Here is a 25,636-nt window from a genome sequence, read left to right as displayed (position 1 = left end):
ACCGACTTCAATTTGGCTTTCATATGTGGACAGGTCCTTATGTCATCTTATGAGTCTTTATAATCTACTTAAAGTTAAATGACAAATATGGTAATGAGTTAAGATAATATATAAAATAAAAATCTAAATATAATATAATATAATATAACATAATATGTATACAAACAATGGTAAATGGGGAGGATTGAACAGAAGGATTGATTGTCTATTTGCTGACGTCAATTCTTTATATAACTGCAATCACTAATCAGCCTTGTTCTTTTTGGAATGTTTGCCATTTTTCTCATGAAGGTCTTTCATTCTATCAACTTTTTCCTTTATTCTTTCTAATGACAATTTAACATCACCCTTTTGGAAATTATCCAAATCGAAGTATGCTGGGGCCAAATCTATTAGCCATTCAGGTCTCACTGAAGTGACAGTTCTGATATAGTTCTTACTTGTCAAAACAAATTCATTATATACTACCCATTCAGCATCATGTCCTAGAACTGTACTTGGGTGAATCAAGACATCTTGATTATCTTTGACGGTAATGTAACCTTTACCACCTGATCTCTTCTTTGCAACTTGCATAAAGAATCCAGCAGCTAAAGCTTTCCTTATGTTGTCAAAATATTTTGGACTTTCGTAATCTGTTGTATTCAAATCCAAATTATGACGAATCATCAATCTTTCTAACTGAGCACGGATATTATCAGCTGCAGATAATGATCTATAGTTTAAGTAATGATCACGACACCATTTATTAATACCATATTCGTAAGCTTCGTCGGATTTGAAGCCGTGATAGGCATTTAATAAAGTAATATGGTCACCATCTGGATGAGCAAAGACGTTTTTGGCGTCATCAGCTCTTTTCTTATCCTTTGAAGGACGAATGAAAACATTTGGAACAGATAACATTGCGACAATGGTTAACATTTCTTGGGAACAATGGAATTCTGAAGAACCAATCAACATGACAGCTAGCATTGGGTCTAATGGGAATTGAGAGGCCAACCTACCCAAAGCAGTCAAATCACCATTATCATCTAAACATGCCAAGTAATTCAATTCTTCTAGAGCTCTCATCATAGTTTCTGGAGCAGGAGGATCCATAAAGTCAAAATGGACTAAATCGTCAATACCCAACTTTTTCAATTCCAAAACAGTTGATGATAAATTAGAACGTAAAATTTCAGGATAACTTTGTTCGATCAATTCCTTCTTGAATGCTTCTTCGGTATACAATCTGAAACATTTACCAGGTCTTGTACGACCAGCACGACCAGCTCTTTGTTGAGAAGAGGCTTTTGAAATTGGAGAGACCAATAAAGATTCAACTCTGATTCTTGGGTTGTAAACTTTTTGTTTAGAGAAACCTGGGTCAACGACGTAAACAATACCATCAATAGTCAAGGAAGTTTCTGCGATATTAGTTGATACGACAACTTTTCTACCAGGTCTACCATTATGAGATTCTGGAGCTTGTTCGAAAATTCTTTGTTGTTGATGTGGAGGTAATGAACCATATAATGGGTATACTGATAAGGGACCACAACCTTCATCTCTAATCAATTTGTCACCTTCCAAAGAAATTTTACGTACTGCATCTTCAATTTCGTCTTCACCAGTCAAGAACAGTAAGATATCACCGGCTTCTTCAGTGGCATGAATTTGTAAAACGGTACGAATGGCAGAATCCAAATAATCTCTTTGGAATTCAGGAGTGTAGTAAATTTCAACAGGATAAGTTCTACCAGGAACTGCCAATAAAGGTGCGTTGTTGAAGTAACGTTGGAATTTCTCAGCATCTAAAGTAGCAGACATGACGATAATTTTCAAATCCGGTCTTCTTTGGATAACTTGTTTTAACAAACCCATTAAGATATCTGTAGCCAAAGTACGTTCGTGCGCTTCATCCAGGATGATACAAGAATAACGTTTCAATTCATGATCTTCCATTGCTTCTCTTAGAAGCATACCATCAGTCATATATTTCAAAATAGTTTTATTTGTAGTTTTATTTTCGAATCTGATGGAATAACCGACTTCTTCACCTAATTTTACATCCATTTCTTGGGCAACTCTTTGAGCGACAGACATTGCAGCAACACGACGAGGTTGGGTACAAGCGATTTGAGTATTTTGTAAATGAGGCATTTCATCGAATAAAACGAATTGTGGGATCTGTGTAGTTTTACCAGAACCAGTTTCACCGACAAAGACCATGATTTGATTTTCTTGATAGATCTTCAAGAATTCATCTCTTTGAGCATGGACTGGCAAGTCTCTTCTCACTTTTAATATACCAAAGTAGGTATCACTAAAAGTTTCACCAGTGAAAGGATTAACCTTACCAGATTCCAATTCTTTTGCTTGATCAGCTGTAGTGTGGTGACGAACCAAGCCTTTGAACTCGCCGGCATCATGATGAATCAAGGGTTCATCCTGAGGGATAGGATGTTTTTTAGTTAGCTCTTCTGCGACTTCAGCAGCATGTTCTGGAATGGAAGTTTCAACAGGATCAGGATGATCGTGAGCAGATGACGATAGCTTTCTTTTTGAACCCATTATAGACAGTAACAACAAGGAAAATAGCGATAGGTGTTCTTGCTCTACCAAAAGACAGATATTGGAAACCGACGAATCAATAAACTAAAGAACCAATTAATCAATCAATCACCCAATATATGAATCAATAACCAAATAAATAGATAGCGTCTACATAAACTCATCTCATCTCATCTCATCTCTAATAATTTTTCAATATTCTGTATTTCTTAATTAGAGATAGAAAATTTTATTACGGGCCCAGTGGAAAATGAGAGAGAGAGAGGTATTGATGGGAAAAAGGAAAGAAGTCACGTGTTATGGATACACGTATATATTCTATATCTAATGAAGGGCGTATCCATATATATCCATATATATATATTCACCAACATGTAGCACAGCTTCATGGTCCAATGTCAAATTAGAAACAAACACAACCCATATATACACCTACATTAATATACTAAAGTTACCTGTGTCTCTCTGTCTCCGTGTCCATCATGTGATAGTCACGTGGTCAGGGTAATCCCCCAATTTCTTCCGTATCCAATAGCAAAATAAACGTTCGCGACATCGATCAGTGAGCAATGAGCTGAGCTGACAAGAAGCCTTTTAATTATTTAAAAACAGGAAACTTTAACGAAACTGATGCCATTGATATATAAAAAAACAGATTAATAAACGTTTATAGTAGATCGATCTTCAAGGGGCATTGAGATATATTGGTTGGATACAATATCTTGAAAGTTGGTTTAAAATTTAGTTGGTATTCTTTTGCTATTGGGTGATTTTTCTTAATCTTCTTCTTTTCATTCTGTAGGAAGAGGACTAACTGATTGACTATACGCTTACCTTAAATTTAGAATCATACGGGATATCGATTTATAAATTATTATTTATTGCAATCATGTCAGGTACAAGAGAAACAGTATACCGTGTCTATTGTCTGTGGAATTCAGCTTGTGGTGTTATTAAGGGTTCTTCTTCCATTGCTTCCCAATCGTTGAAATCTTGGGTTTCAACTTCAACTTTGACTAGACCCACTTTAATTAGTTTACAATGTGGTAATGACTCTAATTGGGAACAGGCTAATGCTTTGGCTAATAGTATTAGAGAAAAAAGATCTGCTGCTTCGAATCGTAAGCATAATCCAAAAGATTTTGTAAATCATAATTCTACTAGACATTATTCTACTGCAAGATCAATCGAAAAGGTATGTTTAAATGTTAAAGAATTCTAAAACTTTTATTCTCGTTTTGGTTTTGATTTTACTTTAATATTATTTTTTTTTTCCTGGTATTTGTTTTAACAATCTTTTAACTAACTCTTTATGTATATATATTCTGTTTTCACACATAGTATTATGTGTGTCTTCTGCTGATATTATCTTGCTATTTTATGTCTTTTTCAATATAGAATGCCAATGATGTCGAAAATCAAGAATCTACTAATGAAGGAAAACCGGAAATGCAAAGTTCAAAAGTTCCTTCTTCAAGGTTGTCCAGACTTTACCATTATGGTAGTTTGGCGGCAAATGTGGGGGTTAATGTCGCAGCTCAGAGTCTGCAAGAAGTAGCAAAGGGGAAATCGCCAAATTGGAAATCATTGATCTTATCAGACTCTAACATTGATAAAATAACCAAAAAATTTTCAAAAATGAGAGGTGCTGCTTTGAAAATTGGACAAATGATGTCCTTCCAAGATGAAAATGTGTTGCCAAGAGAATTATACGAAATTTTGTCTCGTGTTCAAAATAGTGCAAACTACATGCCACAACGTCAATTAGACAGAGTTTTATCTCGTGAATTGGGTAGCGAATGGAGATCGAAATTTAAACGTTTTGAAAATATTCCAATTGCTGCAGCTAGTATTGGTCAAGTTCATGAAGCAGAACTATTAAATGGCGAAAAAGTGGTAGTTAAAGTCCAATACCCTGGTGTTAAGGAATCCATCGATTCTGATTTAAGTAATATGTTGATGTTATTAACTGCTTCAAGTTTATTACCAAAGGGTCTATTTTTGGATAAGACTATTGAAAATGCTAGAAGAGAATTGAAATGGGAATGTGATTACATCAGAGAGGCAAATGCAATGAAAAAATTTGGAGAATTGATCAAAGATGATCCCGTGTTTGAAGTCCCAAAAGTTTATGATGAATTAACCACTGAAAGTGTATTAACCATGCAAAGAATGGAAGGAACTGAAATAATGAAATTACCAAGTACTATTAACCAGGAACTAAGAAATTTCTTGGGTGATAATGTTATGCGTTTATGTTTACAAGAAATTGCAACCTTTAAATTTATGCAAACTGATCCAAATTGGGCTAATTTCCTATATAATGATAAAACTAAAAAAATTGAATTATTAGATTTTGGTGCTGCTAGACCTTACTCAGAAAAATTCATTACAAATTATAGAAAACTATTAACATATGCTTCTAAATCGGATTACAATGGGGTTTATGAGATCTCTAAGGAATTGGGTTTCTTGAATGGTTTGGAATCTAAAATGATGGCTGACGCTCATGTAGAAAGTATCACTACATTATGTGAAGTTTTTAGAGGGGAACCTAATGTAATTTATTCCTTTAAAGATCAAACTGTCTCTGATAGAATTCGAGAAAAAATTGGATTGATGTTAAATGAAAGGCTATGCCCTCCTCCAGATGAAGTTTACTCTCTTCACAGAAAATTCAGTGGTGTGTTTTTACTTTGTACAAGACTAAATGCTGATGTTCACTGTGCCAAATATTTCCAGGAAATCTTTGCTTATAAATAAATTACGAAAAAGCATGTATATATAATAGAAATGCATATACCCTCAGCTACCTAGCTACCTTCTGATTTGTTCCTTTGTAGCTTTATATAAATGTATATAGAAACCTAATGATACCGCTATTTAGTAACCGGAGGCTCTGTATAATATTTAGAAGTGGATAAAGTCATGAGAAATTAAAATGGTCAGATAGGGATGACATTGAAGAACTATATTTCATCTATATAGCTGAGAGAAAAGACGTACATGCAAATGGGCAGTCAAAAAAATAACTTTTAAATAAATTTAAAAAATAAATGAAACGGACAGGAATTGAACCTGCAACCCTTCGATTGCAATTTTTATTCCGAGGAATCCCAGGATTTAACTGGAGTCGAAAGCTCTACCATTGAGCCACCGCTTCATCTAATTGTTGGAATTGGTCTCATTATTTAATGACCAGGTCCGTAGGCATGGAAGAAGATTGCCTTTACGAAAATTTACTCCTATTAAATTCTGTCAGAAATTATGAGATGACGTAAAGTCATACTCATTAATTCAATATTAATAAGGGTGAAGAATTATATGAAACATCATTATTAATAAGGGATAAAGAAATGTTTCTAATACGAAAGCATTTACTTCTGACGTGTGAATAATATCTAAACATTGTATATAAAGACTGATAAGATCTTAATTGACACTTATCATATGTACTATATTCCCATGTGTATATTTTATACTTTAATACACCGGATCAATATCATCTAATTAAAAATGTCCTTGCAAACAACTAAACAATCAACTACTATTAATGATTCTGTAAAGAATCCACAACCCTCTGATTCTCTACAAATTCCTTTAGAGAGAAATAGCCTACCTAACCCAGAGGTTATTTTTGGAGTCAAATTCTGTTGTGACTTTAACCTGGATACTCGAGGATAAAGTTTATGTCACTATTGCTGTTTTTCGTACAAGGTGAATGTATCGATTTCTCTAATATATAAAACTATTTATGTTATATAGACTACTCTGTTACAGGAGGAGGAGCGAGTTACCACTCAATGACCTCAGTAATAGGCCAACGTACCTATTTAACGCATATCTACTTATTATAAAGCTTAAAAGCTCTATATATCCTAACTATATAATATAAAATCTTAGTAATTAATCAAAAGAATGTTGGGTGTTGTTCTTATGAATCTAGTTCTATTAACTTTGGATTTCTTTCTTCTGAAAAAGATATGTAGATGAGATAAAAAAATTGGAAATGATTAACTACAGAACACCATCCTCTCAACCTATTTGTATACTTCTGAGTTAGATAATTTGTTTGCTGAATTCTTAAAACAAGATGTAAAAAGCTTGCAGTAATGCATATTATATACCAATTAAGAGAAACACTGTTTATTTATTACTTGAAATGATTAAAAATAAGTCTATATATTTCATTACGCTAGTTATAAGTAATGGATTAAAAATCATTGATTACTGTTCAGATGTAAAAGTAATATCTGATTGATTCATTTTGGTGATTGATACAAGATGTTTTTAATATAATATTTATATTTATTTCTCCGTAGTGTCTTATAAATGTAACTAAATAAATATATATTAATATTTGGAATAAACAATATTCTAGATGTGCCAAAATGTCATGCCTTTTTATATGTTTAGATTCAATTCAATTCAATTCAATTCGGTGATTGAAAGACTGGCGTTGATAAAAGTGGAGGATTAATATTTCCAACATTATCTATGTTTAATAGTGAAACATATCACTTTAAAATAATTCCGTAAGCGTCGTTATGTGGGCAATATAGTGAACCGATTTCTGCCAAAACCATCTTCACGTATTATAGTTTTTTCCTCTCATTTGGTAGTGGAAAGCTAGGCACCGGCATCATAAAATACCTTTTATAGAGTTTGATGTAAATTTTTATTCTAATATTATTCAAATAGGGATATTGGAACTTGAAGAGAGTTCTCTGTTGTAAAGTTCTATTATTTTATTCTTTTGGTGAAAACTGCAATTGATTTAACGAAAATAAGGATAATCACGAATAATGATCATGAGGCATTCAAGGAACAGTTACATACATATAAACATTATGTTACTAGTGTCGCAATTATCAGATATATCTAAAGTTACTTCAATGCAAAATAATTAAGAACAGATAAATCTATTGTTAAATATATAGTAAATGATAACTTGGTGTGGTGAGATAAACTAAAATTTTTTACTATTCAATAATGTTATTTAAAGTTACTAATTCGTTTAAACATGTATGACAAGTAAACTTTTATAAAAAAATAAAATGTTAATGAATATAATTATCGCCAATTTTCTTTTAATAAGTGAGATGAGGGTATTCATCGTCGGCATATTATCAACAAACAGTAAATGAAAGTAATAAATTTAAATATCATTATTTATTTATGAAAATGTAATTTAAAAGGACATAAGTTATATAAGAAGTGTCTAAAAAACATGTACAAAATGATTTATTCTTAGTTCTTGCCCCATCCCATCTTAATAGCCTCATCGTAGGTTGGGTAATCCAAGTAACCCTTATCGGTCATGGCATAGAAGGTATCTCTGTCGTATTTGTTCAATGGTAAACCTTTCTCGATACGATCAACAATATCTGGATTAGCAATGAAGAAACGACCATAAGCAATCAAAGTTCTATCATCTTTAACCATTTCTTCAACATCTTCTGGGTGCAAAGCAAAGTTACCAGCTCTGATGATTGGACCTTTCCAGATTGAGTAAACAAAATCGTTGGTACCATCCAAGTATACACCTTCACCTTCAGTTAAGAATGGATCAGTGACACGAGGTTCCATCAAATGAATATAAGCAATTCTTTTACCTTCTCTAGCTCTCTTTTCCAATTCACCAATGACGTAGGCGTATTGTGCAAGTAAAGTTGGCTCTGCTGCTCCTGACATAGTACCAAATTTACCATATGGAGAAAATCTAATACCAACCTTTTCATGACCTACAGCTTCAACAATAGCATCAACAACTTCTAGAACAAATCTAGCTCTGTTTTCAATAGAACCACCGTATTCATCGGTTCTCTTGTTAGAGATTGGGTCTAAGAATTGGTTCAACAAGTAACCGTTAGCACTGTGAATTTCAACACCATCAGCACCGACACCAATGACATTCTTAGCAGCTTGAACGTATTCCTTAATGTATTGCTTGATTTCATCTTTAGTCAAACCGTGTTGAGGGTTGTTAGATTTCTTAGCCAAAGCTTCTTGTTCAGCAGACATGTAAACATCATCGGAGGCAGCGTCGTATCTCAAACCATCTCTAGCCAAAGTGTCAGCATAAGATTGTCTACCTAAAGCTCACAATTGAGGCCAGATAAAGGACTTGTTTTCATGAACCTTAGCAAAAATCTTCTTCCATTCGGCTAATTGTTCTTCAGACCAAACACCTGGTGCATTATCGTAACCACCAGATTGTGCGGATATGAAAACACCTTCAGTGATCAACATGGTACCTTCTCTCTTAGAACGTTGGTTATAGTATTCAACAGCCCAGTCTTTGTTTGGAACATTACCAGGGTGATGAGCTCTCATTCTGGTTAATGGAGGCAAGACAGCTCTGTGTTTCAATTCAGTGTTACCAATCTTGATTGGCTTGAACATGTTAGTGTCTTTCAAAGCAATTGGCTTAAAATCTTGAACAAAAGGCATTTTTAATGGATATTTTTTTAATTAGTATTTGTTTGTAATGATATCAATAGATACAGTATTCGTAACTTTTGGATCTTGGTTTCTTATATATTACAATATCATTAATAAAACCATAATAAAAGAGATAGATGAAATTTTGTAACTTGATGATATCTAGTCCCTTATATATAAATCAGAAACCAGCAACTCATATCAAAAGTACTTGTTCAATCATTAATCAGCCATCAATAGTTGAAAATGAATATTAACCGCTGGCAAATTGGGGCTGTTATACGTATCTTTTACTTGGCTGACATATTTCTCGGAGGCATCAGACGGAAGCGGAACGATTACAAATAGAACTAAACGGAACTTCGAAACGGAACCGACTCCGCAAGAATGTTATTAAGAAACGATCGTAGAATAGTGCTATATAGTTGAAAAAGAAATTCGGAAATGCCAACGAGGACGATGGTAATAAGCTGAAAGATTATTAATTATGGAGGTTTAGGAACTCACAACTGCTAGTGTAATTACTTTAGTTTGATTGATGGTAAGTTATTATTCTTCAGCCTTAGAGGAGTGAAATTATAGTTCTGATTGTAATCATATTGACGGATGGATGTACCATAGTTGACGGGTCGCAGGTAAGTAAGCAAAATAGTTAATAAATATATTTAGGGAACCACGACATAAAGAGAATAAAGATATTTTCAGGTGTCTTTGTTGATATACAAAAACGTATTCTTAAATTTAGTATGAAGTAGTTGATTTCGTTTACCAAAATATCTTTGAAAACAATGAAAAGGCTTGGAAAATAACAATTTTTTATTATCCGACCTGTGTCATATCAGCTATTGAAAAGAAGTCATAACTTATCGGAAATATTTATCTAAGACAATATTAAATCTTTTTCCATATTATAAAGCCTTTTTTCTTTGAATATAGCTATAAAATATTTCGTCAGAGAGCCAAAATTGCTAGATCACTATCGTTAATGCTAATCTAATCTGCTCTTTTATTAATCAATGTTAAGAATACGAAACGCAGCCAAATGTGGCAAATAAGAAAGTACACTTTACTTGTACTTTTTGAACTTCGAATGGAATTCTCAATTAATAGATGAGCAAGACTATAAAAATTATTCATGGTCCTATTTAGACTGTCTAGAATTTTGGAAGTACATAGCATTTAAAATGACTTTTAAATAGACCAGATATGCTCGATATATTGGTTTTTTTAGTTATGATTCTGAACAGTAATTATGTGAAGAACGGCTGAAATAAGCATAATTTTCGATATATAAAGCTAACTGCAATATTTTAGTGAACTAAGTCTAATTGACATAAAGGGTTGTTCACAATCACACATCACATTATCCAAGACTAAAATTAATGTTCAGATGTAAAAGTAATATCTGATTGATTCATTTTGGTGATTGATACAAGATGTTTTTAATATAATATTTATATTTATTTCTCCGTAGTGTCTTATAAATGTAACTAAATAAATATATATTAATATTTGGAATAAACAATATTCTAGATGTGCCAAAATGACATGCCTTTTTATATGTTTAGATCCAATCTCATAATCTTAATATTATGAATTTATGATAATAAATTATGATGCCTTTGCACTTCACTTCTTATGATATGATTTGGCAATTACTTAGAAGGTCGAGTATGCCATTTGCGATCGATCAATTGTAATTTGTCATAACCTTTACTGTCATAACCTTTACTGCCATAACCTTGAAACCCATTAGTGTAAACCATACATTTTAGGTTACAACAATTACACAGGCATTACAACTTTTGATGTATTGTATTTTTGAGTAGTTATCTATTTATGTCGTTTTAATTTCTTGAAGTTTTTAACATTTAGTAGATAAATAAGAAATTATAAAAATTTCTAAATTATATTGGGACAAAAACTTAAATCCAGCTGATGCGTAAGTAACATATCCATTTTAAATGTTTTCATTTAACTATAGGACAAAATATAAACTAAACAATTTTCAATCACTTACATAGCATTTATTTAGAGATATACAGTACATTAATATCATTTATGCAACCTATAAATGCAGAATGATCTCATTCTGGCAAATTTAGGGAGAATATATAAAAAAAAGGTGGATTCAGAGACAAAGAGATGCATCAAGCGACCAAAATGAAAATAATTGTTTGAATTAACAAACATGTGTGTAAGGGTCACGACACTTCTAACTGAAACAATTTAATAATCAAACATCAATAGCCATTCAAATCATAGTGAAAAAAAGTCCAAACAATTCACAGAAAGTAAACTTTCCTAAAAGACGAGAACTTCATAATCCACTTTCTCCATGTTCTACAATTTCAGCACTCTTCAAAATATATCTCATACAAGTTCTCCAAAGACAGCTTCCCGTCAAACAGTAAAGACACTTTAAACATTTGAAACCAACTAGTTTGATCTTAAGCAACACTCCCAAAAAACAAATCTTATCGATAACGCAAGGAAATACCGAAGTTTCAGGGGAACAAGCAAGCTTATTCTATCACGGAAAAGGGAAGAAATTTCACAGTAAAGCAAAAATTCAACTCTTATCAAACCTAAAACCATAATGATACAACCTCATGCTTAGAATCAACAAAACATAGATTTTCAAATTTGTTTCCCACTATCAATCCAATAAAGTCAGAAATGAAAAAAAAATCAACACCTAAAGAAAAAAGTCTTTAGTGAACCTGCAATAACAGAGATACATAATAAAGAGACGCATCAATTGCAAAAACACAAAAAAAGATAAAGAATAAAGATAACTCATCGCAAATCATTCAATACCAAATTTTCAAATTTAAAATAATTAAAGATGATCTCCCGTGAGGGAGAAGACTATACCCAATGAAGTGCATAATCTCAGAAAATCAAATAAGTAACAATCTCTCTAAACCCGAAATAAAAGTTTCCAAAAAATGTGTTGTAACAAAACGTAAGGTAATGAGCCTCATTGAGGTCATTTCAGCTGTTACACTGAAAAGAACAGATACTACACTTGATCTAAGCCAAAAGGCAAAGAGATTTGGTCTTCTTAAAAAAGAACCAAAAAGCAAGAAATAGCTTTTGAACAAAATAAAAAATAATTAGAGGAAGAGATGAATGATAAATTATAAATTAGCTCTTCCTTTTATAGTTCTTCTTTTTTTTCCTTTTTTGATTTTAAGAAAAATTTTGTTTCGAAAAAAAGAAAAAGAAAAGAATCAAAAGGGTAATAATTAGCGAGAGGAGGGTAATCAAAGAATGAGAAATAGTTACCCGAACAGCGGCTATATATCATTTTGTGGTTTTCTTGGTTATTCTCTTTTACATATACATTTACATACACATTTACATATACATATATAAAGGTAACAAGAGGCAAAACACTTTTGGAGATGAACAACGCTCATTCATAGTTGTTGGTATGGTTTGCAAATGGGTGAAACAAAGGTTTTCAAAAACGTGTTAAATTTAATAGAATGGATAGGATAGAATTGTTATTGAATTGAAGATGGTGAAGTTGGTAAGAGTGATGGTAGTTATAAGTATTGATTGAATATAATCTCATTGTTGTTGTCACACATATCGCAAAGAGATGAGAAAAAAGATACTATAAATAAACAGATAAGATCATTACACTATTTGTCTCCTTTGAAATTGGTATTCAACTATTTAATATAATTTCATGATTGGGCCAATGTTAAAACTTGTTTATCTCTAGAAAAGAGGATCATTTTCTATTTGTATTTGTTTTTGTTTACTACCATTACCTATTTCGAATCATGTGATTCAGGCACGTGATCAGATTTTTTTTTTTTGACCATAGCTTCCCTGGTTATAAATCATTTTGTTTTCCGTTTTGAAACTATTCTACTACAGAAAAGAATATGATTAACAAGAATTGTATGCATACACATACACATACACATACACATACACAGACTGAGTTAAATTTTTAATATACGTAATATACAATGTCGCTGTATTTTATGTATACATCTGACAACATCGACGGAAACAGAGGATTTGTGCTCAATGTAGCAATTATATTCCAGTAAATGCAATGCGCTTTGATAGAATGAGTTCATTTTTTTGTTTTGTTTTGTTGTCGTTGGTCTACCTGCAGTAACAATCTGATACTATTACATGTGGAATTGTTGAAGGAAAGTTTAATTTCAAACACGTTACATAGTATTCAAAACTATGTATGATGTTCAAATTTTGTTTTGCTTAGTTTAGATTTGTTATTATTGGTATTGTTATTGTTATTGATATTGATATTGTTATTGGTATTGTTTTACTTTTTTTTTTGTCTATTATTGAACGGTTGATGATAATTTCGTAAGATCTGGTAAAATTTGACATAGTGGTGATTGATACATATGTGTTTTCATTTTTTTTGATTTTAGTTTGCTTATACAGTTGTGTGTGAACAAATGTCTGGAGGAGCTATCTTTCTATCATTCATATCATTTTAAGGGTTTTTTTAGGCCTTATTATCATACTTAATATAGAAAGGGTCCTGAAAGAAAGGGAAGTAAAGCTTTATTCAATATATAATACTACTCTTCTTTTTCTTTTTCACTTTATTGTCATTGTCATTGTTATTGTCATTGTTATTATTATTATTATTATTATTATTGTGATTTTATTTTCGATATTTTAAGATCTTATTTTCAGTTTTAAATTTTTGATCCTAATATTCATCCATTTATTAATCCACTAGTGATCGTTTATATTGTGATTATCCAAGAATACATATTGCCTAATTTCAATAAAATCCCAGTTTTAGAATTTATTGATTTAGAAGGTATAAACAATCAAACAAACACAAACTAAAGTATTATAGTACACCTGAATTTAAGAATTAATCTATTGGTTGATCGTTTTAAATTTGGAGAATAAGGGAAATAGAGAAAATGTCAAGTGGGGACGAAAGTTGTGATGAAGTTACTGCTGTTAACACAAATATGACATCACCAAATATTTTGAAGAGGAAAAATGAAGATTGTAATGAAGAAGAGCTGGAAGCAGAAATCAAAAGAGTAGCTCTGGATGATGACGAAGATGTAGAAGAATTGCAGAATATTATACATAATAATGAAGGTAAAGTGCTATACGCTAATAGTTCAAATACCACTTCCGATTCCAATGTATCAAAAATCAGTAATCAATCTTTGCAAGAAAGTAATATCGAACTAGGAACATGTGATAGATCTGTTTACTTGAGAATGCTATGTTTGGTTAAGGAGGCTTCTTTGGTAGTTGGCCATAAAGGTGAGAGAATCTCTAAGATTAAAAATGTTACATCAACTAGAATTAACGTATCAGAAAATAGTAGGGATATCCCTGAAAGAGTGATACATATTAGAGGTTCCCCACAGAATGTCTCAAAAGCTTTTGCACTGATTGTAAGATCCATTACAAATAGCAAACATGCAAAAGCTAGTAACGACCCTTACAATAATGGCGATAATGATGATTTTATGACAACCAAAAATTCTATACCCATAACGATAAATTTGTTGATCCCTCATTTCTTAATGGGTTATATTATAGGTAAACATGGTTCAAAGTTGCATGAAATCGAAGAACTAAGTGCAGCAAAATTGTCCGCTTCTCCACAGCAATTATTATCTTCTAATGACAGAATACTGACAATTACTGGTATTGAAGATTCAATCCAAACTGCGGTTTTCCATATTTGCAAAACCATTTCATCAAATATAAATGAGACACAAAGAAATAATAGACGTCCAATTTTTTATCAGCCAAATCCGATGTATTCTGTATTATTGAACAATTATCCAAATATGACATTGAATTTTGCCCATCAACAGCATCACCAATATCACCCAACTGATAAATACCCAACAAATCGTGGTAAAAAGAGAGTACCGCAACTGAGGGCCTCTATGTTGGTAGCTGTTCCTCAGCCAATATCCAATATATCAGGTGTTCCTCAGCATAACAATGCTGGTGCTGATTTAATGACAAATACACCGATAATATACACTACTGCAAATGTAGCTAATGCACCATCATTTACTCCAAATTATGGGATTCCAAGTGTAAGAGTGATAGAATCCAAATCATCAAACTTGCAACAGACTCCACTTGCAATGGTAACTCAAGAGATTTATATCGATGAGAGTTTTGTTGGAAATGTAATAGGTAAAGATGGTAAACATATTAATTCTATCAAATCTTCAACTGGCTGTTCTATATTCATCGATAATCCTGTGAGTGGAGCTTTAGAGAGAAAATTAACTATCAGGGGCACTTCAATGGCTTCACAAGCTGCAATCATGTTAATAAGCAATAAAATAGAAACAGATAAAATGAACAAGAAAAAACGTAGGGAATAATAATATTTTTTTTTTAAAAAATATATATACAGATAAAACAAAGAATATCCTTCATGTACCATAAGGAAAGAAGTATATATATGCTCAACTAGTATAGTCATCCAATGCATTTTATTTCCTGGTCAAATTATGTTATTTACGAAGAGACTACTATTTTTTAAAAGAATTTAACGAATCAAACAAATAGGTATACAGTATTAAAACACTACATAGGTTTATTGTTAACGAATGTAATTATAATGTTATGATCACTAGTTCCATCAATTAGATACTCTTTATCCTTATATATTCATCTTTTATTATGGCTAACTTCATTAATTCTCTTAGCCGTCCAATGAAGTTCGGGTAACCAAATTGAAAAATTTTTAATGAACGGTACCAACAAGTTTTTAAAGCATCTCATCGCATAAGAAATGAATGAATTTAATGATCTTTATGGTTATTACTAAGAGCTATTGGTAGATAATGGATCTTATTTTTTGATTATATTAACTACACAATCGTTCTTGATACTGATAATTGCTGATTTGATTTTTGGTACCCAAAGGAGAATTATAACCCAATTGACCACAATTTACCATCGCGATGAGAGTATTAGTTAGTTGTACCGATGGCGGTTCTCTAAAAGAGGTTATTTTTAATTCTGGAACTGATACATCTGTTCAAACTGCATTACAACCATTGCATGTAGAGACACACCTTGAACAAGGTTTGAACAATTACATCAATAAAATTTCACAACTATCTAATGGTGAATTTTTAATTGCAAGAAGCAATGGCGTTGTTGAATTAGTAAAAGCAACATTATTGCCAAAAGAATATACAGAAGAACCCCCAGAGGGAAAACAGTTTCCATCATTTGATGTAAACAAATTTGAAGTTGTAGATACCTTAGCTGGATTGTTAGATAACAAAAGATTAGAACCATTGTATCAAAAATCTAAAAAGAGAACTAAGTTGATAGATGAATTTGTAACAGTAACTCTGTTAAATGAAAAGCTAAATATATACATCCTAGCTTCAAAATCAGGATTAATTCACATCATCAAACATAATTCTAAAAAGAGTAAATTGGAAAAAATCAATTCATTTGAAGTTAAAGCTCCATTGGATTTTGCACAATTATACGATTTAGAAGGAAAAATGGATAAATACATATTGGGATATGGTGGTGAAGAAAATCTAGTTAAATTGATTGAAATTAATAAAAATTTTACAGACTTAAAACAGATTTGGGAAGCTAAAAATGTTAAAAATGATAGACTAGACATGAAAGTCCCAATATGGCCAGTTTCATTAAAATTTTTAGAACCGTATAAAGGTGAGAAGCTTGAAAAAGATAAAATTAACTATCAATTTACTACAGTGTCTCGTTATTCCCATTTGGGGAAGTATAGAACTCAACATGGTCGTAAGCCATTGGAATATAAAGATCTATTACCAAACAGAGAGCCATTGACACAATTAGAAGTTATCTCGGAAAAGGTAACACCAATTGGTAATGCTCAAACTTCTGAATTCTCTGATATTACCTTTATCACTACTGATACTAAGAAAGATGTTTTAAAATTCAATCATGATGGCCGTTTACTTTTAAAATATGGTAAAGGTGATATATTAGGTTCACCTACTTTCATTACAATTTCCAAGGGTAAATACTTATTACAGGGTGGTCTTGACAGATACCTGCGTGTATTTGATATAAACACAAACGAAAGAATAGCTAAAATATACGTCGGTGCAAAAATTAATTATATCACACTTCTTGACGATGACGAAATAGAATTGCCAGAAGTTGCAAAGGAAAAAGAGAAAATGAAAGAGAAATCAAAGAAAAGAGAACTAGAATTCGAAGAAGATAATGATGATCAATTATGGAATGATTTGGATTCTATAAAACATCATAAGAAATCAAAAATTTAAAACTATCAATCCGATCTAAATCCAAGTAAATTTTTATTTTTATAAAAAACCAAGTTTCAACTCTCACAAAAGGGAAAGAAAAGTTTTATATTTCAAAGTTAACAATAAATAACCTTTATAACATATATATATATATACTGCATTGAACAAATTTGATTGATCAAACTAATCTAATTTATCAACATTCAATTACTTACCTTCTTTCTGTCACATCTACTTTTATATTGTAATCCATACCATCCGAATATATTTCATCATCATAATAAATACTACGGTATAAAAAAAAATTTGAATATTTAGAAATGAAAAGATGTTTTAAAGTTTGATTTAAACAATAATGATGATGATGATGAAATATGATCAATAGATTAGATGATTGAGATCATTAGGTGCTGGTAGATTTGTTGCTGTTTTAACTTTGAAGGAGGAGTTTGGATACTAGTGTTTTTCAATAAACATTTTTATGTCTAGTAAGTTTTATTATCTTAAGGGGTCTCATAAGCCATCGGCGGTATCATCAGAAGATGAATCATCAATGTTAATGTATGGTGGCAGAGGTGGTTCTCAAGTATCTACTTATTTTAATTATGAAGCTACCCCTAGAGGACAAAAAATTTCCTCGAAATATGATCCAGATAATCCAAATAAACATAAATTGGGTACTTATGATGGTGTTTTTGTTCCTACTGCTTTAAATGTTTTATCAATTTTAATGTTTTTAAGATTTGGATTCATCCTAGGCCAATTGGGTATTTTATGCACCTTAGGTTTATTACTATTGAGTTATTTAATTAATTTGCTGACTACTTTGAGTATATCTGCAATTTCAACTAATGGAACTGTTAGAGGTGGTGGTGCTTATTATATGATCTCAAGATGTTTAGGTGCTGAATTTGGTGGATCCATTGGTTTGGTATTTTTTTTAGGTCAAGTTTTCAATAGTGGTATGAACGCAGTTGGTATCATTGAACCAATCCTCTATAATTTCGGTCTGAGCACAAATCCGGATGTAGAAACTGCGTTGATTGGACTTTTACCAGTGGGTCGTTGGTATGAATTTTGTTATGCTTCTACCATCCTTTTCCTCTGCCTATTAGTGGCTTTAGTTGGGTCTCAAACTGTATCAAGAGCAGGCAATTTCTTGTTTTTTGTTTTGGTATTATCAATAGCTTCTATCCCAGTCTCTTTATTCTTCAAGCAGCCATTCAACACAAATATTCAATACACAGGCCCATCTTGGAAAACATTGAAAGGCAACTTATTTCCACATTTGACACAAGGAGCTGCAGGTTCACTCCTTAAGGGAAAGGAAACTTTCAATGATTTATTTGGTGTTTTCTTCCCTGCTACAGCTGGTATATTTGCCGGTGCTGGTATGTCAAGCGAGTTGCGTAAACCATCGAAATCAATACCAAAAGGTACATTATGGGGTTTATTATTTACGTTTATTTGTTACTCCATAGTTGTATTGGCAATGGGATGCTCGATTCCAAGAAAAACATTATACAGAGACGTTCAAGTAATCCAATCAGTTAGTGCTGTTCAATGGTTAATATTTTTAGGAGAACTATCAACCTCTTTGTTTTCTATCATAGTAGGTATGGTAGGGGCAGCTTATGTGTTGGATGCGATCTCTAAGGATAATGTTTTACCAGGTTTATCATTTTTTAGTAAGAAACCAATTTATTCACTTTGTTTCACTTGGTTTTTAGCTCAACTTTGTCTTTTCTCCAACGTGAACAAAATTGCAACCTTAATTACTATGACATTTTTAATGACATTTGTGGTGATGAACTTAGCATGCTTTCTCTTAAAAATATCATCTGCTCCAAATTTTAGACCATCCTTCAAATATTTTGATAAATATACTGCATTTTTTGGGACAGTAATATCTACAACCGCAATGTTCATTGTTGATGGAATGTCGGCATCTGCAGTAATTCTAGCAATGATTGTTTTATTTCTCTTTATTCATTATTACTGCCCGCCCAAGTCTTGGGGAGATGTTTCCCAGGGGTTAATATACCACCAGGTAAGAAAATATCTTTTACGTTTAAGACAAGACAACATTAAATATTGGAGGCCCCAGATCCTGCTTTTTGTCGATAATCCTAGAACGAGCTGGAATTTGATAAGATTCTGTAATCATTTAAAGAAAGGTGGTTTATATATCTTGGGACATGTAACGGTAATTGATGAGTTACAAGGTCAATTTAATGAAGTACGTAAACAGCAAAGAGCATGGATGAAGATTAGGGATCTGAGCAATATCAAAGCCTTTGTGCAAATAGGTACGGGTCCAACGTTACCGTGGGGTGTTAGAAATGTATTTTTAGGTTCTGGGTTAGGTGGTATGAAACCAAATATTACAATTATTGGATTTTTTGATTTATATTCATATTATCACGGGGCTCAGCTAGAAAATTCACCTAAAGTACGTCATATTTCTGGTTCAAGAATTAACGACCCACTACCAACTGATGAATGTAAAAATGAAGAAAAAATCAAGGTTCAGCAATGGGTTGAAATAATAGAAGACTTATCCCTAATGAAATCTAATATAGCTGTCGCACATGATTTTAAAAAACTACCTCTACCAGATAAAGGAGCGACTGTTAAAGAGAAGAAGTATATTGATCTTTACCCCATACAGATGTCCGCTGAGATGATTATTAAAGATAAACAAGAATCGATGTTAACAACAAACTTCGATACATATACACTTATCTTACAGTTGGGTGCAATTTTGGTTACAGTTCCTGAATGGAAAAATACACATACATTAAGAATTATACTCTTTGTAGAGAATGAGCAGGATAGATCTAATGAAAGCCAAAGAATGCAGAATTTGTTGGAAGTATTAAGAATTGATGCAGATGTGTTAGTAGTATCATTAGACCAATTCAGAATATATAAGACTATTATTAAGGGTGATCCAATTATGTTTGACTATGTTTCATCTATGTTACAAGAGGATGAATGGTGGAAGGACTTAAGTATGGCAAGAAATTCGTTGCGCCCAAGACGTAGATTTTCTACTTCCAATGCTATAGCCATACATTCTGAAGTCGTAAAGCCAAAGAAATATAATACTTCAAAATTGCAAAAACTTGGAGTTTCTCTTAAAATGACGCCAAAAATGCCACAGGATATAAATAATAGTGCGTTTGCTTTTGGTGGATCTGAAGATGAGGGAGATGAAACTGATGTACGATCAATCCAAGAGTCTAATACGTCATTGATATCTATTGAACAAAGATTAAACTATGAAACTTCGAGAAGGAAACCAAACATTAATAACAAAAGGCTTCAATCAACAAAATTACCATATAGAATTGCTTCAACAAGTTCTTTACAACCGGTATTTTCAAGTAATACGTTACCCAAGACCAAAGTCATCGAGGATGGTACTGGGGAGCAACCTACTATTGTCCCAATTGATGAGCAAGAACATATTGACAACCAGCTATCTTTAACAAGAAGTATTAGCCCAAAACAAACGGATGGAACAGATTTCTCACCCTCTCTATCACATGATAGTCTGATCCAGGATATGAATAAGTTAGTATTTAACAATGTTCCAAGTATTGCACAATATTTGATTTTAAATGACGTAATGACTCAGTTATCAAGTTCTTCAGATTTAATATTTTCCACGTTACCGCTTCCACCACTAGGCACACACAAGGACCCAGAAGCTAGTCTTCAATATGTAAGAAATTTAGATATTTGGCAGGAAGGTTTACCGCCAACAATGTTGATAAACTCTCAAACAATGACTGTTACTACAGCTTTGTAATTCTAATACGAAATTATCATTACTACTAAATAAATCTCTAAACTTAAAATATTCTTAAAAAATGTAGTATTCAATATTTATGATTCTGGACAATCTCCAACTTTACGGAAGGCAAAGACTGTGTAGAAATATGCAGCAGCTTCTTTCTCATCTCCCTCAACACCAAATTTCCCATCAGTTCTTTTCAAACCTTCTCTCATTCTTGGTGAGAATTTTGTCATCCATTTTGGAATTTCTTCGACAAAGAACTTATTAAATGGCATTTGTAATTCTAATTCCATACCATATTCATCAGCAAGGCTTCGAAGTGTTTCAAATGGAACTACATATTCTGGGACATTATCAATAGCATCTTCTAACCAATATGTGTAAATTTGACCGTATGGAGATGGGAACTCTTTATCATTCTTAAAATATTCGTTATTTTTAAAGGTTACCTTATATATCGCATTTCCCCATGATGGCTTTTCTACATCTTCACTGATTTTATTTAATTTGTAACGAATAAATTCTGAATCTGGTATAGTACCAAAGAAATATCCACCAATTCTTAATGATTTGGATATATTAATCATTGTTCTTCTAGCTTTTTCTTCAGTTTCAAATGCATAATGCAAACAAAATTGAGCCGAAACAACATCGCAAGGGAATCTACATTGTGGGAAAGGTTCAACGACTTTGCCTAGAGACTCACCAAAACAATCACCAGTTATCAAAATAACTTGATAATCTAAGTTTTTCATTGATTGATATCTTTTATGAGCTTCTTGAATCGAAGCATTCGATATATCAATACCAATAAATTGAGAAACACCGGCAGAACCGTATTTCCTCAAATCACCACCTTTCCCACAACCTAGTTCTAATACGATATTACCTGGATGTGTGAATTTATCAATTAACATGTATTTAATTGCGTTATTAAAATTACGCAATTTAATAATTGGTGATAAAGCTCTCTTACTTTTACTAGCAATGTAGGTTCTTTCATTATAATGTTGTCTAACAATTTGATCCACATTAACAACCCTCTCTTCAGTCATTTGAATATCATGTTTTTTTAATTGTTCATCTCTTAATCTTTGAATTTGCATCTTCTTCTTCTGTTCTTCTTCATCGTACCTTTCACGCTTACGTCTTTGAAATCTTGAACCTGGAGTACTAGTAGATTCCATGGAAACAACTTCTGGAGAAATATCTGTCGAAACCTCTGGTACAGTCGAATTCACTTTAACTTCAACATTACGACCTTGCTTATTTTCTGATTGAGCAGAACCATATTGTCTTTCATACTCCTGATCAGACATCCAAATTGGCTTCTCTGGCCTTAACGACATTCTGGATAAAACTGATTATACTTTTTCAAACCTAAGAATTCAAATCAACTAGTCTAAAGATCCCAATTGTACTCTTGACATTCGTATACCTTTCCTTTAATCAATTAAATAAGTTAATTCCAACATTCAAGTTTAAGTTAGGTTTCGAAATTCATTAGATATTTAAATATTGAAAAATACGTCATTTTGAAAAAGTGATGAGAATGAAAAAGAAAGTTCAATTCGATAGCATTTAAAGAAGTAGAAGGAAAGTTTTGAATCGAGATAGTTTGAATCTATAGGGATGGCCTGATAACAGTATTGGATATATATTAAGGACACGATGAGTGCTGATAATGTAAGTTCAATAGATCCTGAAAAGGAGAGAATTTCACGAGAAAGAAGGGAGAAATTAGCTAAATGGAGAGCTAAGAAAGCTTTAATGGATAGTCAAAATGAATTAAAGAAAGAGACTGTGCCATTAGAGGTTAAAAATTCGAAGATTACTAACAATGAAAATGACAGTACTAGCAGATCAAAACTTTTAGAAAGACAACATAAATTGCAAGAATGGAAGAGGAAGAAACGTGAACGGGAGGAAGAACAGTTGATAAAAGAACAAGAGAATACAAAGGAGACATCTTCCCACTCGAAGAAGAAGAATAAGAAGCAGAACAGAGGATCTCAGAAAAGACAGATAACCTTTGATGATAGTGATGATGAGACTACGGGTGAAAGTAAAGATTCTTTTGATAAATCTGAAATAGTAGTTGAAAAGTCAGATATGAGTGGTTCTAAAAATAATAACGAAGATGATCCTTTGGAAGCGTATATGAAGAGCCTTGTTAACGGAGGACAACCTTTAAATCATAAAATTGGGGAAAATATACTTGATGAGGATGGGGATGATAATTCTATTGAAGAGGATGACGAATTTAGTAACTCTGAATCTGATGAAGAATCCTCAAGATACAAAAGAATATCTAAAGCCAAAGCTAAAAAGAAAGTCAAAGAGATTAAATTTACAATCAAGGACTTAGAGCCATTCCCAAAATCATTTTATTCAGAGCCTGATGAAGTTAAGTTGATGACAGATGATGAGGTAGAAGAAATGAGATTGAGTTTGGGAGGGATAAAAGTTAAAGGAAAACATTGCCCTAAGTTAATTACTAGATGGTCACAATTAGGTTTGCCCACTGATATTATGAACTTGATAACAAAAGAACTCAAATATGATGAACCCACTGCTATTCAATCTCAAGCAATACCCGCTATAATGTCTGGACGTGATCTCATTGGTATTTCAAAAACAGGTTCAGGGAAGACTATTTCTTATATTCTGCCTATGCTGCGACAAATAAAAGCCCAAAGAACTTTATCAAAAAATGAAACAGGTCCATTGGGATTGATTTTGGCTCCTACTCGTGAATTAGCATTGCAAATTAATGAAGAAGTAGAAAAATTTACCAAACAAGATCGATCAATAAGAACAATTTGTTGTACAGGTGGCTCTGAAATGAAAAAACAAATTAATGACTTAAAAAGAGGTGTAGAGATAGTTGTAGCAACTCCTGGCCGTTTGATAGATATTTTAACTTTGAATTCTGGTAAGCTTATAAGTACTAAAAGAATTACTTTTGTTGTTATGGATGAAGCTGATAGACTATTTGATATGGGATTTGAACCACAAATAACACAGATTATGAAAACTGTAAGACCTGATAAGCAATGTGTACTTTTTAGCGCCACTTTTCCTAACAAGCTTCGAAGTTTTGCTGCAAGAATTCTTACTGATCCTTTGACAGTAACGATCAACTCAAATAATTTGGTTAACGAAAACGTCAATCAATCCTTTTATATTGAAGATAATGAGAATGATAAGTTTAACAGATTGGTCAACATTTTGGATGGATTTTACAAAGTAAACAAAAATATAACATCAAATTCTGAAGAAAGGGAAATTGACGAAGAAGTGTCTGATAAAAAGATAATTATATTCGTATCAAGCCAACAATTTTGTGATTTATTATATTCTAAGTTAGAGAATTTTGGATATTTCCCATATACAATACATGCTGGGAAACCATACCAGGAAAGAGTAATGAACCTAGAGAAATTCAAAACCACTACTAATAGCATCTTATTGTGTACTGAAGTACTATCTCGTGGATTAAATGTACCAGAAGTTTCATTAGTTATAATCTATAATGCTGCAAAGACTTTTGCTCAGTATGTTCATACCACAGGGAGAACAGCTCGTGGTACACATAAAGGTGATGCCATTACATTGCTTTTGCCAGATGAATTAGCGGCTGCATATATTTTGAAGAGAGCACTTAGGGAAAGAGAATTATCATCAATTGATCCACAAATGGTGGAAGATATGAAACAGATGAGTGAAAGATTTGAGTCTGGTATGAAGGAAGGGAAATATAAGCTTTCTAAAGGTTTTGGTGGTAAAGGTTTAGATAATTTAGATACCAAAAGGGAAGAAAAACAGCAAGAAGAGAAACATAAGCTAGATAAAATAGAAAATGATGAAAGTACACCAAGTACAAGCTATAAGACAACAGATAATGCATCATCCAGTTCAGAAGTAGATTCTGTTACAATACCAAAATTGGAATTCACGATAGACCGTGATAAAAATATTGATAGCACTATTTCATTTACTGCCATAGTAAATGTAAATGATCTTCCTCAACTTGTTAGATGGGAAGCAACTAAAAACACCACCTTAATGTTTATTAAACATGAAACAGGTTGTAGTATTACAAACAAGGGTAAATATTATCCTGAAGGCAAAGGTCCTACTTCAAATAAAGATCAGCCAAAATTATACTTACAAATTGAAGGGAAGGAAGAGAAAGATGTATTATTAAGTATCGAATTATTAGAACAAAAGGTTAGAGAAGGTATCAAAAAAGTTGAATACCAATCCATAAAGAGCACTAAATATTGATATTTACTTGGTTTCATATATCTTAATGATTTAGAGATAGTGGATTTAATGTTAATGTATATTTGTTTTAATTATAAACATATTAACTTATATAATTAGTCTTTTCAACGCGTAGAAAAAGTTAGCAAGGTTAATTAGCTTAAAATAATTGATGAATGTAATTAATAATTAAGTAAAACAATGAATGTAATCAATTAAATTACATAGGATTTTTTTAAAAGTATATTTTTAAAGTAATATTAAATGAATAAGG

At 32.1% G+C, this 25,636-nt stretch overlaps 7 protein-coding genes, 1 non-coding gene and 1 further gene across 8 annotated transcripts, besides 2 other annotated features; 5 read left to right on the top strand and 4 right to left on the bottom strand.

The window, feature by feature from the left end:
* Positions 1-243: 243 nt before the first annotated feature.
* On the bottom strand, positions 244-2,556 carry PRP43 (DEAH-box ATP-dependent RNA helicase PRP43; the record flags this gene model as incomplete). Its single annotated transcript, XM_001645365.1, has 1 exon — positions 244-2,556. The coding sequence occupies one exon, from the start codon at positions 2,554-2,556 to the stop codon at positions 244-246; it is 2,313 nt and encodes a 770-aa protein (XP_001645415.1).
* Positions 2,557-3,445: 889 nt separating this feature from the next.
* COQ8 (protein kinase COQ8) lies at positions 3,446-5,319 on the top strand (the record flags this gene model as incomplete). The annotated part of the gene is made up of 2 exons (XM_001645364.1): positions 3,446-3,751; positions 3,955-5,319. The coding sequence occupies 2 exons, from the start codon at positions 3,446-3,448 to the stop codon at positions 5,317-5,319; spliced, it is 1,671 nt and encodes a 556-aa protein (XP_001645414.1).
* A 294-nt stretch (positions 5,320-5,613) lies between these two features.
* Kpol_534trna1 lies at positions 5,614-5,719 on the bottom strand. Its single transcript has 2 exons — positions 5,683-5,719; positions 5,614-5,650 (listed from the first exon to the last, which is right to left on the bottom strand). It is a non-coding gene; the product is annotated as a tRNA-Trp (tRNA).
* Positions 5,720-7,806: 2,087 nt separating this feature from the next.
* Positions 7,807-8,658: a sequence feature (similar to hypothetical protein; correction of possible frameshift sequencing error).
* Positions 7,807-9,009, bottom strand: Kpol_534p36 (the record flags this gene model as incomplete).
* Positions 8,662-9,009: a sequence feature (similar to hypothetical protein; correction of possible frameshift sequencing error).
* A 4,925-nt stretch (positions 9,010-13,934) lies between these two features.
* On the top strand, positions 13,935-15,383 carry PBP2 (telomere maintenance protein PBP2; the record flags this gene model as incomplete). Its single annotated transcript, XM_001645363.1, has 1 exon — positions 13,935-15,383. The coding sequence occupies one exon, from the start codon at positions 13,935-13,937 to the stop codon at positions 15,381-15,383; it is 1,449 nt and encodes a 482-aa protein (XP_001645413.1).
* A 585-nt stretch (positions 15,384-15,968) lies between these two features.
* Positions 15,969-17,306, top strand: NSA1 (ribosome biosynthesis protein NSA1; the record flags this gene model as incomplete). Its single annotated transcript, XM_001645362.1, has 1 exon — positions 15,969-17,306. The coding sequence occupies one exon, from the start codon at positions 15,969-15,971 to the stop codon at positions 17,304-17,306; it is 1,338 nt and encodes a 445-aa protein (XP_001645412.1).
* Positions 17,307-17,769: 463 nt separating this feature from the next.
* On the top strand, positions 17,770-21,105 carry VHC1 (Vhc1p; the record flags this gene model as incomplete). The annotated part of the gene is made up of 1 exon (XM_001645361.1): positions 17,770-21,105. One exon carries the CDS (start codon positions 17,770-17,772, stop codon positions 21,103-21,105), a length of 3,336 nt encoding a protein of 1,111 aa, XP_001645411.1.
* A 77-nt stretch (positions 21,106-21,182) lies between these two features.
* On the bottom strand, positions 21,183-22,442 carry ABD1 (mRNA (guanine-N7)-methyltransferase; the record flags this gene model as incomplete). The annotated part of the gene is made up of 1 exon (XM_001645360.1): positions 21,183-22,442. One exon carries the CDS (start codon positions 22,440-22,442, stop codon positions 21,183-21,185), a length of 1,260 nt encoding a protein of 419 aa, XP_001645410.1.
* A 322-nt stretch (positions 22,443-22,764) lies between these two features.
* Positions 22,765-25,383, top strand: PRP5 (DEAD-box RNA helicase PRP5; the record flags this gene model as incomplete). Its single annotated transcript, XM_001645359.1, has 1 exon — positions 22,765-25,383. The coding sequence occupies one exon, from the start codon at positions 22,765-22,767 to the stop codon at positions 25,381-25,383; it is 2,619 nt and encodes an 872-aa protein (XP_001645409.1).
* Positions 25,384-25,636: the final 253 nt, after the last annotated feature.

This window comes from Vanderwaltozyma polyspora, genomic scaffold (genome assembly GCF_000150035.1).
Source record: "Vanderwaltozyma polyspora DSM 70294 KpolScaffold534 genomic scaffold, whole genome shotgun sequence".
In the NCBI taxonomy this organism is placed as follows: Eukaryota; Fungi; Ascomycota; class Saccharomycetes; order Saccharomycetales; family Saccharomycetaceae; genus Vanderwaltozyma; species Vanderwaltozyma polyspora.
The sequence above is the reverse complement of the archived record's forward strand: the minus strand, read 5'-3'. Positions and strand labels throughout refer to the sequence as shown.